The 13,864-nt window shown below is 38.3% G+C and overlaps 1 protein-coding gene and 1 long non-coding RNA gene across 4 annotated transcripts in view; one reads left to right on the top strand and one right to left on the bottom strand.

Moving 5' to 3' along the window:
- Positions 1 to 574: 574 nt before the first annotated feature.
- Positions 575 to 13,864, bottom strand: part of FBXW7 (F-box and WD repeat domain containing 7) — a 175,451-nt gene continuing 162,161 nt past the window's right edge. The window contains exons 8-12 of one of the 3 annotated variants that reach the window (XM_057376312.1): positions 12,230 to 12,343; positions 8,993 to 9,174; positions 7,733 to 7,958; positions 3,676 to 3,886; positions 575 to 2,624 (exon numbers count right to left, since the gene is read on the bottom strand). In XM_057376312.1, the coding sequence (XP_057232295.1) occupies positions 2,356 to 2,624; positions 3,676 to 3,886; positions 7,733 to 7,958; positions 8,993 to 9,174; positions 12,230 to 12,343 (1,002 nt within the window). In that variant the 3' untranslated portion in view covers positions 575 to 2,355. Of the gene's footprint in view, positions 2,625 to 3,675; positions 3,904 to 7,732; positions 7,959 to 8,992; positions 9,175 to 12,229; positions 12,344 to 13,864 lie in introns of those variants that run through there. The other 2 variants (XM_057376318.1, XM_057376326.1) reach the window with 2 other exon arrangements.
- Positions 4,928 to 7,094, top strand: LOC130579497 (uncharacterized). The gene is made up of 3 exons (XR_008966014.1): positions 4,928 to 5,295; positions 6,201 to 6,329; positions 6,885 to 7,094. It is a non-coding gene; the product is annotated as an uncharacterized LOC130579497 (long non-coding RNA).

Raw genomic sequence — 13,864 nt, 5'->3', positions numbered from 1 at the left:
TGACACTCAAGTGCTAAGTTTCTGAGACAGATGATGACTTACCTTGGTTTCGGGGCACTGCTAAAACTGCTGTTGGACTGATGGGGAATGATGTTCTATTTTTTTTATTATTTCTTCTGAAGCTTTACTTCAAGCTCTGCTACAATCCTAACTTTGATTTCAGTTGTGTTTACGGATTTACACTTTGCTGTCAACAGCAATCAACTGATTGAAATCCATAAATAATAAACATCAATTTTCAATTTAAGATGCGGTAACGAGATGCTATCGGATGAAGTTTTACGTACTTTAGCAGCTTTTTATAGCTGACCCCCCCAGAGCAAGGTCCTGACACATTCCCAGTGAGAAGGAGCTCATCTCTTTCCCCCGTGTTTGTCGAGAGCCACGTGACAAATCCCACAAGGCAAGTGAAGGAGACACACACCTGTTTGTGGAAGGGTCATATAGAAAGTCCCAAGACATTTTAGCATCTCCCAGTAAGCTGAGGAACTTGACCTGCTTTACCCTTCGTAGGATACATAATATTAAATTAACAACTAGAAAATAAAATTWAAAAAAAAAAGACATACTAACATGAAAAAACACATTTTATTGCACTTAAGTTATAAGAAAATAAAATTTCTAAGTGAATCAAACCATAGACACAATCCCTTTAAAGGTTGTTTTCCTCCATCATGTCAGGTTGTTACATAACTAAAATTAACCAACTGGAATCTGATTGTTTTAAATCAGACTATAAATAAAACAAAAAYAAAAACAAAAAAGGAGGAAAAAAGATCGCCTAGGATACAGTGTTAAACCACTTTCACAGTTCAGCTTGAGTTGTGGCTCTTGGAGAATGAGGCAAACCATTTGACTCTTTCATTTCTCATTTTGTTTGCATGTGACATCTTTACAAAAACCTAAGTTTTTGCTCTGTCAGTTCCTCCCAGCAATAACTGTAACAGTTGTTTTTTTTCTCAAATACTGTAAAACACTAAGACTGACCAGCAACTTTATTTTAATTTTTGTATTTTATAATATTTTTAAAAAATTTTGTCAGTTTTTTTTTAATGTATGTTCATTCCATTCACCACAGCCCTCACAAAGAAAAATTTCCCCACAGAACAGGCTGCAATAGCTTTGTTCCAAGGAATGTGTTTTAATTTTTGCCCAGAAAAAAGAAAATAAGCTTTGCACACACACTCAATTCTTTATTTGCAGGCAAACTTCACTCTTAATTGTCTGAAACTCTTCCACTCTCAGCCTCTTAGAGGCACAGTTGGCTCAAGTTTCAGTGGCAAAAAGTCTTTTTCTGTAACCAAACTAGAGCAAATTTGGAATTCAGTCTGGGACTAAAACGTCACAGCAGAAAAAAAAATAAAAAAAAATAATTTGCTTTTCTTTCTTTCATTTAGCAGCATAAATAAGTTTGGCCACTGGGAATACAGTACAGGGGTGGGACAACAATCCCGTAATTGAAGACCTACTTCTAGCACCAGCATTGCGAATTAAATCCATCAGAGGACTCTCAAAACCCAGGACAACTTGCCACCTCAGAGCAACTTATGCGTTGAAGAGTGTAGATGGAAGCAACAGTAAATAGATTAAACAGAGGCTAATACTGTGATTGACATTGGCAATGGTTGGCAAAAAAAAAAAAAAAAAAAGAGGAATAAAGAAAAAAAAGAAAAAGCTCTGATAAAACTGTACAAAACAATTCACAGTAATATTTTAGCTTTTCCACACCAGGAATGGACTCTTTGTTTTTGTTTTTGTTTGTTTTTCTCATTGCAGATGCTCTCTAGTTTTTGAAAGTCAACCAGTGACTGCTGGCRGAGGTTGGAAGGGACCTTGGAGGAGTCCGGTCCAACCCCGTGCTGGGAGCGGGGCTAAGGGACAGCGCGTTGCTCGGAGGGGCTGCCAGGACCCAGAGTGACCCAGGGCTGCACCAGCAGGCTCGCCTGTGCAGCTTATTTCCAGATCTTTGTGGTAAAATAACTTGTTAACAAGAACTGTAACATTTTTTTTTTTCTCTCCAAATTGCTCAAGGAGCATTTGGAGGAAAGTAAAGAAATTAATTGCACCTGGTTTCATTTCAGAAGTTGGATTTTTGCAAAGCTGCCCCGGTCAAAAGTGTAGCCTTTTTATGTGACGAGACAGCAAAAGCCTCTCTTGTCAGTTATAGTTTGTCATCTTTGTCTTCTCCTTCGTAGTCTGTAGGTCTTTAGGATCTGTTGCCCCAAGGCAACATCCTGCACCACCAAGGACAAGGGATTTTTTTCCTTTTTCTTTTTTTTCTTTTTTCTTTTTTTTCAGGGGGGAGGGAAAGGAGAACATCGTCTACACGTTTGGACAAATTCATCTTTCTGCCCTTCACTTCATATCGACGTCAAAGTCCAACACCAGCAGCTTTGTTTCCTCAGTCCCGTTGCGGCTCCCAACTGCACACACCAGCTTTGTGTTGGAAGCTCTGATTCGCCACACGACGCCTCCGCTTCCCCCGCTCTCCAATGTGACTAGATTTCGGATAAATTCACCCGTTTTCAAGTCCCAAAGTTTTACAGTCCCATCATCTGAGCTGGTAATTACAAAGTTCTTGTTGAACTGTAAACAGGTCACAGCACTCTGATGCTTGTTGGGACCTGGAAGAGTAAACAAAAACATTTCTATTTGTAATTAATTAGAAAGCAATGATGTCAGACAGCACTGCATCTACAATAAACACCTTGGTATTTGCATACAGTTGTTTCCATCTATTAAAACTGTTRCAGAACTATCTGCTACAGCCCCTGGGTTTGTCCAGCAAAAGGTACAGAAGCCGTGCCATGCTTTCAGAAAGTGAAGGCAAGCATAAAAAAAATCCTCCGTATTTTCTTCTTTGTTTCAGTGATCTTGTTGTGTTGTAATCAGCAGCAGGGCAAACRTGCACTTGGACATCCATGAAAATGGACTTAAACCATCCACAATGAGGTGACCACTGTAAGAATTCGTCTCCAAGTCCTTTTGARCTGTTATTATAGGATTACTCCATCAGTAAATATTGAGTTATATGCTGACATATAAATATATATGTTAAAGCAGCAGAGTTTGCTTTACAGGGAAATTCAATTTTCTGTTCCAGCCAGCACTGCTGCATATGATATATGGGAATGATATAAGACCTTTTTTTTGTGGGGAGAAACATAACCATGTGCTTGTGTCCATAATGCCTGAGTGGCAACTGTCAGCATGGAGGAAAAAAAAAATCTTTCTTCGTGCTGAAATAAAGAAAACATCTTCCACTTGCATCTCTTGATTTATTGCAACAGACAGTGTACTTTGCCTCCTGATCCAATTAATCAGTAGGCTTTGAAACATTCAAGTGACCCCTAAATAAATACATTGACTGACTATTTTGAGATGTAATTTCCTACATATTTCTGTGGCATATTAGGCTAATATACCCATAGCAAATTGCTATCAGTCCAGACCATCTGCCTTTCATAATAGGCAAGTGATTTGAATAGATTAGATTAAATACATTTTGTTCTTCTAGTTCAGAAAAAGATCATACAGCTGTCATCAGAAAAATATTTAAGTTGTAAGTGGTTGGTGCTTGCTTCTTTGTAATTATTTTAAAGGTTTTTTTATGTACAGTCTGCAGCACAGATCACTGTAGGCTGCTTGATTTACATGAAGGTGGTTTAAGCTTACCTTGCAATGTCTGTAAACATTGTCCTGTTTTAATGTCCCAGATTTTGACTGTAGAATCAGCATTCCCAGACACAAGTATATTGTCCTTGAGTTCCATTCCACTTGTGAGYGACTGGTGGCCTGTTAGAGTGTGAATGCAGTTTCCTGTCTCCACATCCCAGACTCGGATGGAGGTGTCAAGAGATCCACTCACCACATGGATACCATCAAACTACAAGAAAGGTAAATCTATTACAAACAATTGTATTAGGATCTTACAAAAAAGGCTATTAAGCATTTAATTCACTAAATGCAAGGTTAGATATCAGATATATTCAGAAACTGCAGTACAAAGTAAGAACTCAGCAGAGATGGCCACATTTGCTATCAGAGCAGGTGATTCATGGTCAGAGCTGTTCTGCTGTAGACATGTGGGCTCTCGAGGTGTGTGGTTTGAAAAGAGACTCGGAGCCCCAGGTCTTTGAAATGCAATACACCTCCTTTAAACACAGCAGAACCTGACTATCCTGCAGTGTGCAGCAGTAAGAGAAAGTTACTTTTCCTAAAAAAGATGCTAACACACCAACCCTGCTTTTTACAAGTCAGAGGGACTTGAGGCAGGAGAACAACAACAGCATTATTGCAGAATCATCTACACAAAAGTCACAACATAGGAAAACGAAAGAAATGTAATTCAAAAATACCGGGTTTAGCTATTTTATAACCCTAATTGTGTAGAGTAAGGAACTGTAACTTCCTAGTCATTGTAGGGAAAGCACACAGGCTAAGATATGAGATTCTTTTGACCAGAGGATTGACCATGTAGAGAACAGAAAGGTGGAAAATAACTTGAGCCATACTGACAATAACATAAGAGTCCAAACTTCTCAAAAAAAGGAAAAAAGCAGTAGAATAAAACCAGTGGACTTCAAGAAGGAATACTTAAAAAACCTGAGACTTCCTTCCCATGAGGTTTTTATGTATCTTTTCTCTGAGGGGAAGAAGAGTTCAGGACAGTTGGCACTTTCTTAAAGACACAAACTAKCCCTGTGTGAAGGAAAGATAGGAAGTACTGTAAATTACGAAGACCCACTTAGCTAAACCACAAGGAATTGTACAAAAAGTAGAAACTAGATCAATAGATGTGTATAAAAAAGCACACTGGGACAAACCCAGAAAGGCAGGGCACAACACAAGATAAAACTAGCAAGAGCCATTTCACTATTGTGTAAAAAAGCCCCAACCAAAAACAAAACCGAAAAAAACACACCAAGAGGAAAGCCAAAAAACTCCTCATTTATCCTCAGTGGGAAGGAAACACTGATTGAGGCCAGCTATTTAACTTCTTTTTGTTTCAGTCCTCAGCCATCTGAGTGTAGGCTCAGAGCACCAACGCCAGTGACAAATGAGTACAAGCTTTTGCTAGAATGGGGGAACAAAATCACACAAGGCAAGCTGTTCTAAGACAATCTCAGAGACATCTGCTGCTATCTTGGAGAACCCATGGAAGACAGACAAGTTTTAGATGGCAAATACAATTCCTTTTTTTATTGAAGGAGATGACGATGAGATATTGGAAATTGTGGATCAATCAACCTAACTCACATTTCCACAAGGAACTTTTAAGGCCTTAGTAATCCGGTAAGTAGCAGCTAACACGGATTTGTGGGAAAATTACCTTAACCATTATGATTTATTTTTTCTGTGACAGAGTAAAAAGCCACGTGAAACAGCAAATGTCTTGGTTGTATTTTTACAAAGAGGGAAACAAATTTGAGGCAGGGATACTGTTACATTCAGACCTTGTTCACAGTACYATCAGAGATACCAGAAAGCTTCAGAGAGGTCTGGCATTTACTATTCTCATTAGGATTTGGGTGACATTTGAAACAGTAGAACTGACCAAAGGCAAAGAGTATAGAAGTCAAATGAAAAGTGTGAAGATCTGAACCTGGCAGGGAATGAATGAAGGTACAGCTGCAGCCTGGGAGAAAGAAGGCTGGGCAGGAATCTTGGTTATATTTAAGGCAATCTGACACTACTTGTCCATGTGGACTGACTGGTACCTGATAAAGCAAGGAACAAACCCAGTTAAGGGAACTTGGCTATCTGGGGCTGCTTCTTTTTGTAAGACCCACAGAAAAYTAGTATCTTAGATCTCTGCAGTCAGACCTGGTTGAGCATGGCATCCAGATTCAAAAGGATGGAGAGTGACTGGCACACAGACTGCTTATCTGCTATATGCACTGCATTCCTGGTGAAAATACACTAAAAAAGACCCTCTGGTATCTGCTTGTGAGGCATAAAAAAAACCTTTTCACTTCTAGCAAGCATTGATAAGACTTTGACCGGACCCTGCTTTGGGTCCCCTGYTTTCAAAAGAGGATGGGAAATATTCTGAGCTGAGATGCAAAGACAAGGAATGCTAAGCAGCCCAACAGACTTGGATGAAAACACTASAGAATACTTTTCTTTCCTAAAAAGAATTAAACCAGATTGATGTAATGAATTTTGAATTCTTTTCTGCCCTTTCCCATGTTTATCAGGTATTCAGAAAGAGAGCTTTAAGACTGGACATCAACACAAATTGATGGTGCTTCTCTGACACAGACAATGGTTTGGAGCATTGAGTTATCCATGAACTCTGAGTATCTAGGGGTTACTTCCGAAGGCAGGTAAGAAAGAGTAAGAAAACTGAGCATGTTCAGTGGTCTTCAATGGCTGCATAAGCATCTTTGGAAAATACTAGATCTATACCATATCCATATGTGTAACATAACCCAATTATTTGATCCATTATTACTCCAGTATCAGAGCAAGACAAATATCTGTAAGCCAAAACAGGAGCCACTGGTGAAGATAAGACAGGATAACATCTGTTCCCAAACTGCCCTACAAGAAATACARTCCTCACAATATTTTTGAGAGATAGGTATGTAATACAGCATTTTTAAGTTGGTTGCTGCTTGTCTAGGGAACACTCCTCAGCATGAGTGTAAGAGAAGAGCGGGAGCTTTTGATAAAATTTGCTACATACTTTTGGGAAAAGAAACCAATTAGGAACTTTGTTCATATTTAATATATTATAGCAAGATACATATTATGAAATACACACTTTATGAAAAACGTCTGTAGCACTGAGCTTCACTTTCTGAGCCACAAATCAGAGCAGTTACGTGCTGAATGCCATTTCCCAATTTTGAACTGTCTTTGTTGATTTCTTTTTCAAGTCCTGCCAGACTGTGGTGTGAACAGGCACAAGCATGAAATTAATTTCTTTCGCCTTTCAATGCCTGGAAGTGATGTTTTGACTCTATGAATGAACAAGATGATGTTTTGGGTTAATAAAGGTAAGAAGACTCAAGGCATGAGGTCGGTGTGTGTTTTTGCCAGCTTTGTGGATGACTGGTGGGCAATAGAGAGATGCCACAAAGCAGCACCATAAGAACCTGCACCTACATTAACATATTGCTGTTAAAAAGCCTCACGGTTGTTTATCTGGCCTGTACTCAGAGAAGAGGAAGTAGAAGACAAGAGATTTACATAGGATCATTAAAATTTTAGGTTCAGCCTCACTGTGAATTACAGTTTGAAATTGGAAGATGGGACTAGAAAATGAGGATAAACAGATGTCCATAAATCAGAACATYAATCCAATGGGGGTTTTGGCACATTGTCAATTACTACGTCCTCTGCTTTACTTAAAACAATAAGTTTGGAATTTCTTGGGGAATGCAAAAACATAGCTCAAAAACACATGCAAGATTTTTTWAAAAAAAATCTCAATCAACCAACCATCAATCCACAAAACAATGTAACTTGCTGGTATAGAGATTTGGGCTTTTATTGTACTAGGTCCTTAAAAAAAAGGTAATTTAAAAAAAAAAAACCAGTTTTTAAATTAAGATAACATGTAACTAGTGTAACAAAATGAAAGAGGGGTTCATCACAGATGCCTCTGTATTCCTGTGGTCTGTATAATTCTGTACTAGGTACCCACAATTTAATAAACAAGGAGAAATAAACTGACTTTAAACRTTACTTAAGGAAACTAGAGCAGCAGATAAAAATCACATACCTGTAACGAGTAGACTCTGTTAGTATGCCCTTGCAGTGTGTGCAGACAGGTCTCTGTCTCTGGATCCCACACTTTGACCATAAAATCATATGCACCACTTACAACCCTTCTGCCATCATATTGAACGCACCGAACTGCAGCGACGTGGCCCATCAGAACGTGTAAACACTGGCCCGTCTCTATGTCCCAAACCCTCAGCGTAGCGTCTCGAGACCCACTGACCACTCTGCAGGAACAAGAAAACCCCTCCTGTACTTAGCATTGGGCATAAAAATATTRCAACAATTAAACCTGGGTACAAAGGGGTTCTGAGTTTTAATCTGGGATGTTAGGTAGCATCGGTGCACTAGCCACAAAAGTTGCAGCTTGGTGTGACATTTTATTAGGGTCTCAAATGACCAAAGTGCTCTTCCTTGCTCTACTCACCTCCTCAGAATCTATTTGATATAACTAGCAATCAGTATTTGAAGAGGCACTTCACTCATGAACAGCAAAACAATGCCATGAGAAATTCTGTGGACTGTTTTATCTACCTCTGAAAGCTTATGAACACACTGAGCTCCAGCCAGTGCTGTGAACATTCTGAGCTAACTAATTCTAACAAATAAACAAAGATATTTAAAAATTTCACTTTTAGTAAAGTAACAGTTATTCTGCTAGAATTTATTTTTTAGTTTATGCTTCTATAAGCTTTTTTAGGCAAGAACAAAAATGAGACAGAATGAACATAATGGAACTTATACAGAAAAACCTCATCATTCTTTAAAAAAGAAGAAATGCAACCAACAATCTTTCTGTCAACAGCTCCATACCAGAGCCAAGTCACAGAGCTCTGCCAATGTTTGTTGAATCAAGACATGGCTTGTTATTGCAAAAATTATGTTATAATTGGTTAAAATTTAAATAAAATACTGCACTGACATACTTAAAAGGCCATTTGGTAAAACGAGTAAAGGTTTCTAACACTGACAAAAGAAGAAATTATTCCGTGTGGGAGACTGGATCACAGTGTAACAAAGAATTAGCTTTGAAATAACGCAGACTGTGACTTTTTGAAGTACATGACTCAATTTTCAGTTCTTCATTTAGTATTCTTAGGCTTCTGCTTCTATTAATCATCTCCTCCCTCGTGTCATGTTTTGCCTGGTTCGTGTTCCACTCGCTGTTGGATGAGGTACCCGAGTTCAAGGAGCACTTTCAGTGAGCACAGGTGTCTAAAGCCAGGCCAGGCTGTGGCTGTAGCTCTGGACAAAGCCTCACCTTTTCTCGTGGAGGTGCATGCAGCGCACGGTGGAGGTGTGTCCGTACAGGGTGTGGATGCACTCCCCAGTCTCAGCGTTCCAGACTTTCAGCGTTCTGTCTGTGGAGCCACTGATGATGATATTGTCCCTCATCTGGGATGACCACACTCCGCCTGTGTGCCCAACCAGTGTTCTCAAACACTGAAAAGAAACATTTTCCTTAGTTACCCTTTTGACAGAGGGGAATGGAGACTTTAAGAAAAAGCARTCTTGGAGGTAAGTTGGCTCTCTCTCCAGAAGACCCCTGGAGACTTCTTTCTGATTGAATAAAAAAAAAATACCCTTTTAAAAAAAAACCTCATCAAATTTCTCTCTCAATTGTTGGTACTCCAACTATAAGGATTTTTTCCTTGTAATCTTCCCCTTGACAAACYAAGCTGTCTTTCTAAATTTCTCAATACAGAGACATGTTTTGCAGCCTTGAGTCATTTTCCTGGCATTTTTCTGAGTCACTGCAGGATTTCCAATAGCTTTTTGAAGCATTTTAGAAGGGAGAGAGCACACACTTGGTAGTTTTACCACCAATCTATAAACCACATATATTTGTTGTATTTTTTCCTGTTTGTTTATCCAAGAACCATCGCTCTCTGTAAGCCACAGCTACAGCACCACTCCTGCAAAATCATGTTTCAGAGCTTCTTCAGACTTTACTGTTGCCCAGGAGAGAGTCCCACACTAMATAAGCACAGCCTCCCTTCTTTGATCCCAAATGTATGACATGGTTTCTCACCATGYACAGACAGTGTTTGCTCACACCTACTTCCCCAAAACCCCTGTCGGCCCGGAACAATGGCTTGTCTCTGTCTCCCAGCCTGTTTTCCTCACAAATAATGACTATACATGCTTTCCCACCAGGCTGCAATAAATGCTAATTAGCACAGACAAGGAAAGATCATTGCAAGACTCCTCGATAAAGATACTCCATGAAGATTCTGCATTTACTTTAACAACATGATCTCTATAATTACCCATTTTCTAACCCATTTAAATATGTGCCATGTTGATTTTTGTATTATTCTATTTTCTTCAGTTCTGTCATGGGGATACAGTCTTTCAGTGCACACAGCCATCTACTTCTGCACTATTATTTTTATCAGTCAAACCTGTAACTGTGGAGAAAAGAGGTCAAGGCAGTTTGAGGATCTCTTTTTCTGTAATCTAATGCTAAGTGGCATTAATTGCCRTGGCCTTCCTTTAACTGTTAGTTGACTCCTCTTGACGTAGTCCCATATTTTTTATCTGAGATAATGTATCCTAAAGACCCAGTCTTTCAGTTTACTCCATTTAAACATTGATGTATTTAAGCTTTCTAATTGTCCTGGATCTTGTTGTGATCATACCTTTTGAAAATGCACTAATTTTAAGCCAAAGGTTCCTTCAAAATAAAAAAAATAATCAAATACAATTATCTGGATCAACTGTAATAAGAAAAACCGTAACTTTGGTAAGTTGTTAACGTGAGTTTCTGCTGAAATGCTCTATTACCACTGCAAGCTGTATTATCAGCACATGTATTTTCTTCCAAAGTGTTTTTTTTTTTTGCATCAGTGATAGTATAGTAATTCCTGTTGCTAGTATCCTGTTCTTTTTAGCATCCTTGAAAATGGTTTGCTTTTTTGTAGTACCTAGATTTCCTGCTCTTTAACATTTTTTAATCAGTCTTCTGCAATTACTGGCTCCTAGCCTAATTCATTGCTATCAAATCCATCTTTTTCAGTTCATAACTGATGTTCCCTTCTACAGTTCTCTTTTTTTCCTTATTWCAGCCAATGTGCTCATATTTTAAGAAATCATCCTGTTAAAGTAGTAAGAACACAGAATCCTTATTTTGGGCTTTACATCTGTCAAAGGAATTATTTAGTCATGTTCATTTGCACAAACCAACCTTCAGGGTTTCTTTATTTTATTAATTCTTCAGCATCAGTAAGCATGAGGGCTGATACAGCATGCTTCCRTCCTTCACACACAATTTCTGGTTCTCTTAAAGGTTTGGGGTAAATGGTCATATTGGGTTTTGTAATTACTTTCAAAAAATTACTGAACAGTAATTGTTAAGTCATGCCATTGTGCTCAATTTTATACATTTAAGGGAACGTTTTGCTTTTGGGAGTATGTACAAAGAAAGTATTCTTCATTTGCGTTTAGGTTGCCCTTTTCAATTAAAATAAATGTACATTTCATTATGGGATCCTCCATTAGACAGTTTGTTGTAGGAAAGCCAACAGCAGCAGGGTGAGGCTGCCTATGGCTCTTAATTTTATTCTTACCCACAGTAGGATTAACAATCCCTTCAAGGATCTTCTGGGCATGCAATGACAAATGCTGAATACATTCAGCTTTGACATTATGAAGTGAATACCTTTTACATCTTAAACATGTTATCCTCAGMAGCTGTCCTGTTGTTATCTATACCACTAAAACCAAGCTAAGKGCACACAATACCAGTCTGAAAGGAAAAAGTACTATTTCCCCAAGGCCTTTTCCACATCCTTGGTCGGTCAGTCACCTCAAAAAAAAAAAAAAAACCTGTGGGCTGAGTAGCTGTGATGTTTTAACATGACTGAAATGTTCAGCACTGTCTTTTTGATTGCACATATTGTTTTGCTTCCCTAAGCCAGAATTAAATTATTGAAGCTTATTAAATTCCTGCCTGAGCTGGATCTAATTTAATAGGAAATATTTAAACCTAAAGCAAGKTAATTTTTTTTTTGGTGGCTCAGCAATATAGTAGCTTGGAAAGAAAAACAAACTCTGCATTTGAAATCAAAGCCAGTAAAATGAACACTCCATTTCAAAAACTTGAAAACAATAGAAAGAATGCTAGAAGACAAAACAGAAAGAGAGATCCAGAGGGGTAAAAGCAGCCTAAGTTAAGCTTTAAGGAAGATAAAGTAATKTTTCTGTCCAAATTCTTTAAAATCCATGTCACAAACGTCTCCACAAGAATAGCAGAATTGCCAAGAGAACAAGGATGTATGCCAGTGGTAACATGAGCAGCATTGCAATTTCACATCAAGGTGACTTTTTTGAACTGGAGGAATTTCTGTGAGGGAAAAGACAACCCACATGTTTGGCGGGTGCATCTTCCAATTCCTGCCCTGGAGGCACTAAGGGCCACCTGCAGCATGGTGCACAGCCATGGCAGTGCTCGACCTGTGGCTCCTTTCCCAAGGAATCCAGCAAAGCTCCCCCTTACCTTGCCTGTGACCGCTGACCACACTTTGAGGGTGTTGTCGTCCGAGCCGCTCACGATGCGGTTCCCGCAGAACTGCAGGCACGTGATCACGTGGTCATCGTGGCCCTTGAGCACCTGGCAACCAAGAACACAAAAGCAACAGCCACAGTTTAACACAGGAGATTAGAAAGAAGCAGGAGAAACAAAGTGCTCTTCTGATTCATAAATTACAAAATGCTAGAGTTGCTTCAGTAATAATAAGGCCCCTTAATCCCGTGTGTCAAGTCTAATTTACYGCCAGCTGGGACCAAAGAAGGTGTTTTCCTCCTTCCATGGAGTGATGCTGCATTGCTTAGCAGGCACACTACAGTTACTGCCAGCCTCCTAAATGCACCAGGAAAAATCACTAACAAAAATAGGCTGAATTAGTAACTGGACATTGCTCGATTCCTCTGCAGTTATCCCATCTCTTTATTTTTCAGTTGAGTTACTGTTGCCTTTTGTTTCAATCTTGAATAAAAAGGATGAGTATTTGTATTTCAGTAGTCAAGGCTGACTACATCTATTTTTTTCACTTACCAGCCAAGCATTGTATTGTGTTAAATGCCAGGCAGCACCAAAGTCAAAAACTAGAAAACCATTAACTCCATTAAATACAAACAAAAGSAACAATTTCATGTGCTGGAAATGTGGACTGGAATGTTGCTTTATAGAGGTGGGATTTTCAATGCTTGATTTTGGAAAAACTGTAATTCTGTATATTTACTGCAATACAGCAAAAAGAATTCTTAGCAGAATACACAGGATGAAGAATTTTTTATGTAAGATATCYGTACACTTTTCAAGATGTTCATTGAAATGAAATGGCATTTGGATAATGCCAGAGGCTGTAATTTTAATAATAATTCCAAGACAACTTGATGTGGCAAATCAAGGCAAGAAACACAGAACTGTTGCCAGAGATATACATAAGTCACGGCCAAATAAACAGCACAATATAGCCATAGGTCTTCTGTGGGAATTCTTTTGTTCTTATTTTATTTTGTTATTTTTAATTAAGAAAACATGTAAATTGCCTTAAAACGCCATGAATATGGGTTTTCTTCATATTTCCATTTTCAGGAGTTGCTATTTTCTTTACAAAATGTTTGAAATATTGCTTCATATCTTCATAGTGGAAAGGATGTAATGATAAATATCCATGTCATTCAAATAATTTTAACATTTAGAAAACCCCACAAAAATCTTAACACAGAATGAAGTAATGGTCTTGTGCTGATCAATTTAGAAAAATATATTTTAAAATAAAGCATGAATTGATCCCTGAACAGTTGTGGAGTACTTTTATGTTGCAACATGACCCAACTCTACCAATATATAGATATACACAGATATACACAGATATACACTTATACATGTGTACACATATATATATAYACATATATATGTAAAATTAAATGTGTATATAAAAAATATGTGTCTGTTTAAACTTTCTGTGATAACCTGTCTGGAAGAGACTGGCATATTTTAATAAGAATTCACAAAATGGTACAGAAATTCTTAGAAGAACAATGAAAGAATCCTGCACTATGAAGCATACCACATTGCCAATACGGTGGTCAGAATATAATTTAAAGCCAGGGTAAGCTAAAATGT

This window comes from Malurus melanocephalus, unplaced genomic scaffold (assembly GCF_030028575.1).
Source record: "Malurus melanocephalus ecotype Western Australia unplaced genomic scaffold, MMel_1.1 scaffold_9, whole genome shotgun sequence".
NCBI classification, from domain to species: Eukaryota; Metazoa; Chordata; class Aves; order Passeriformes; family Maluridae; genus Malurus; species Malurus melanocephalus.
The sequence above is the reverse complement of the archived record's forward strand: the minus strand, read 5'-3'. Positions and strand labels throughout refer to the sequence as shown.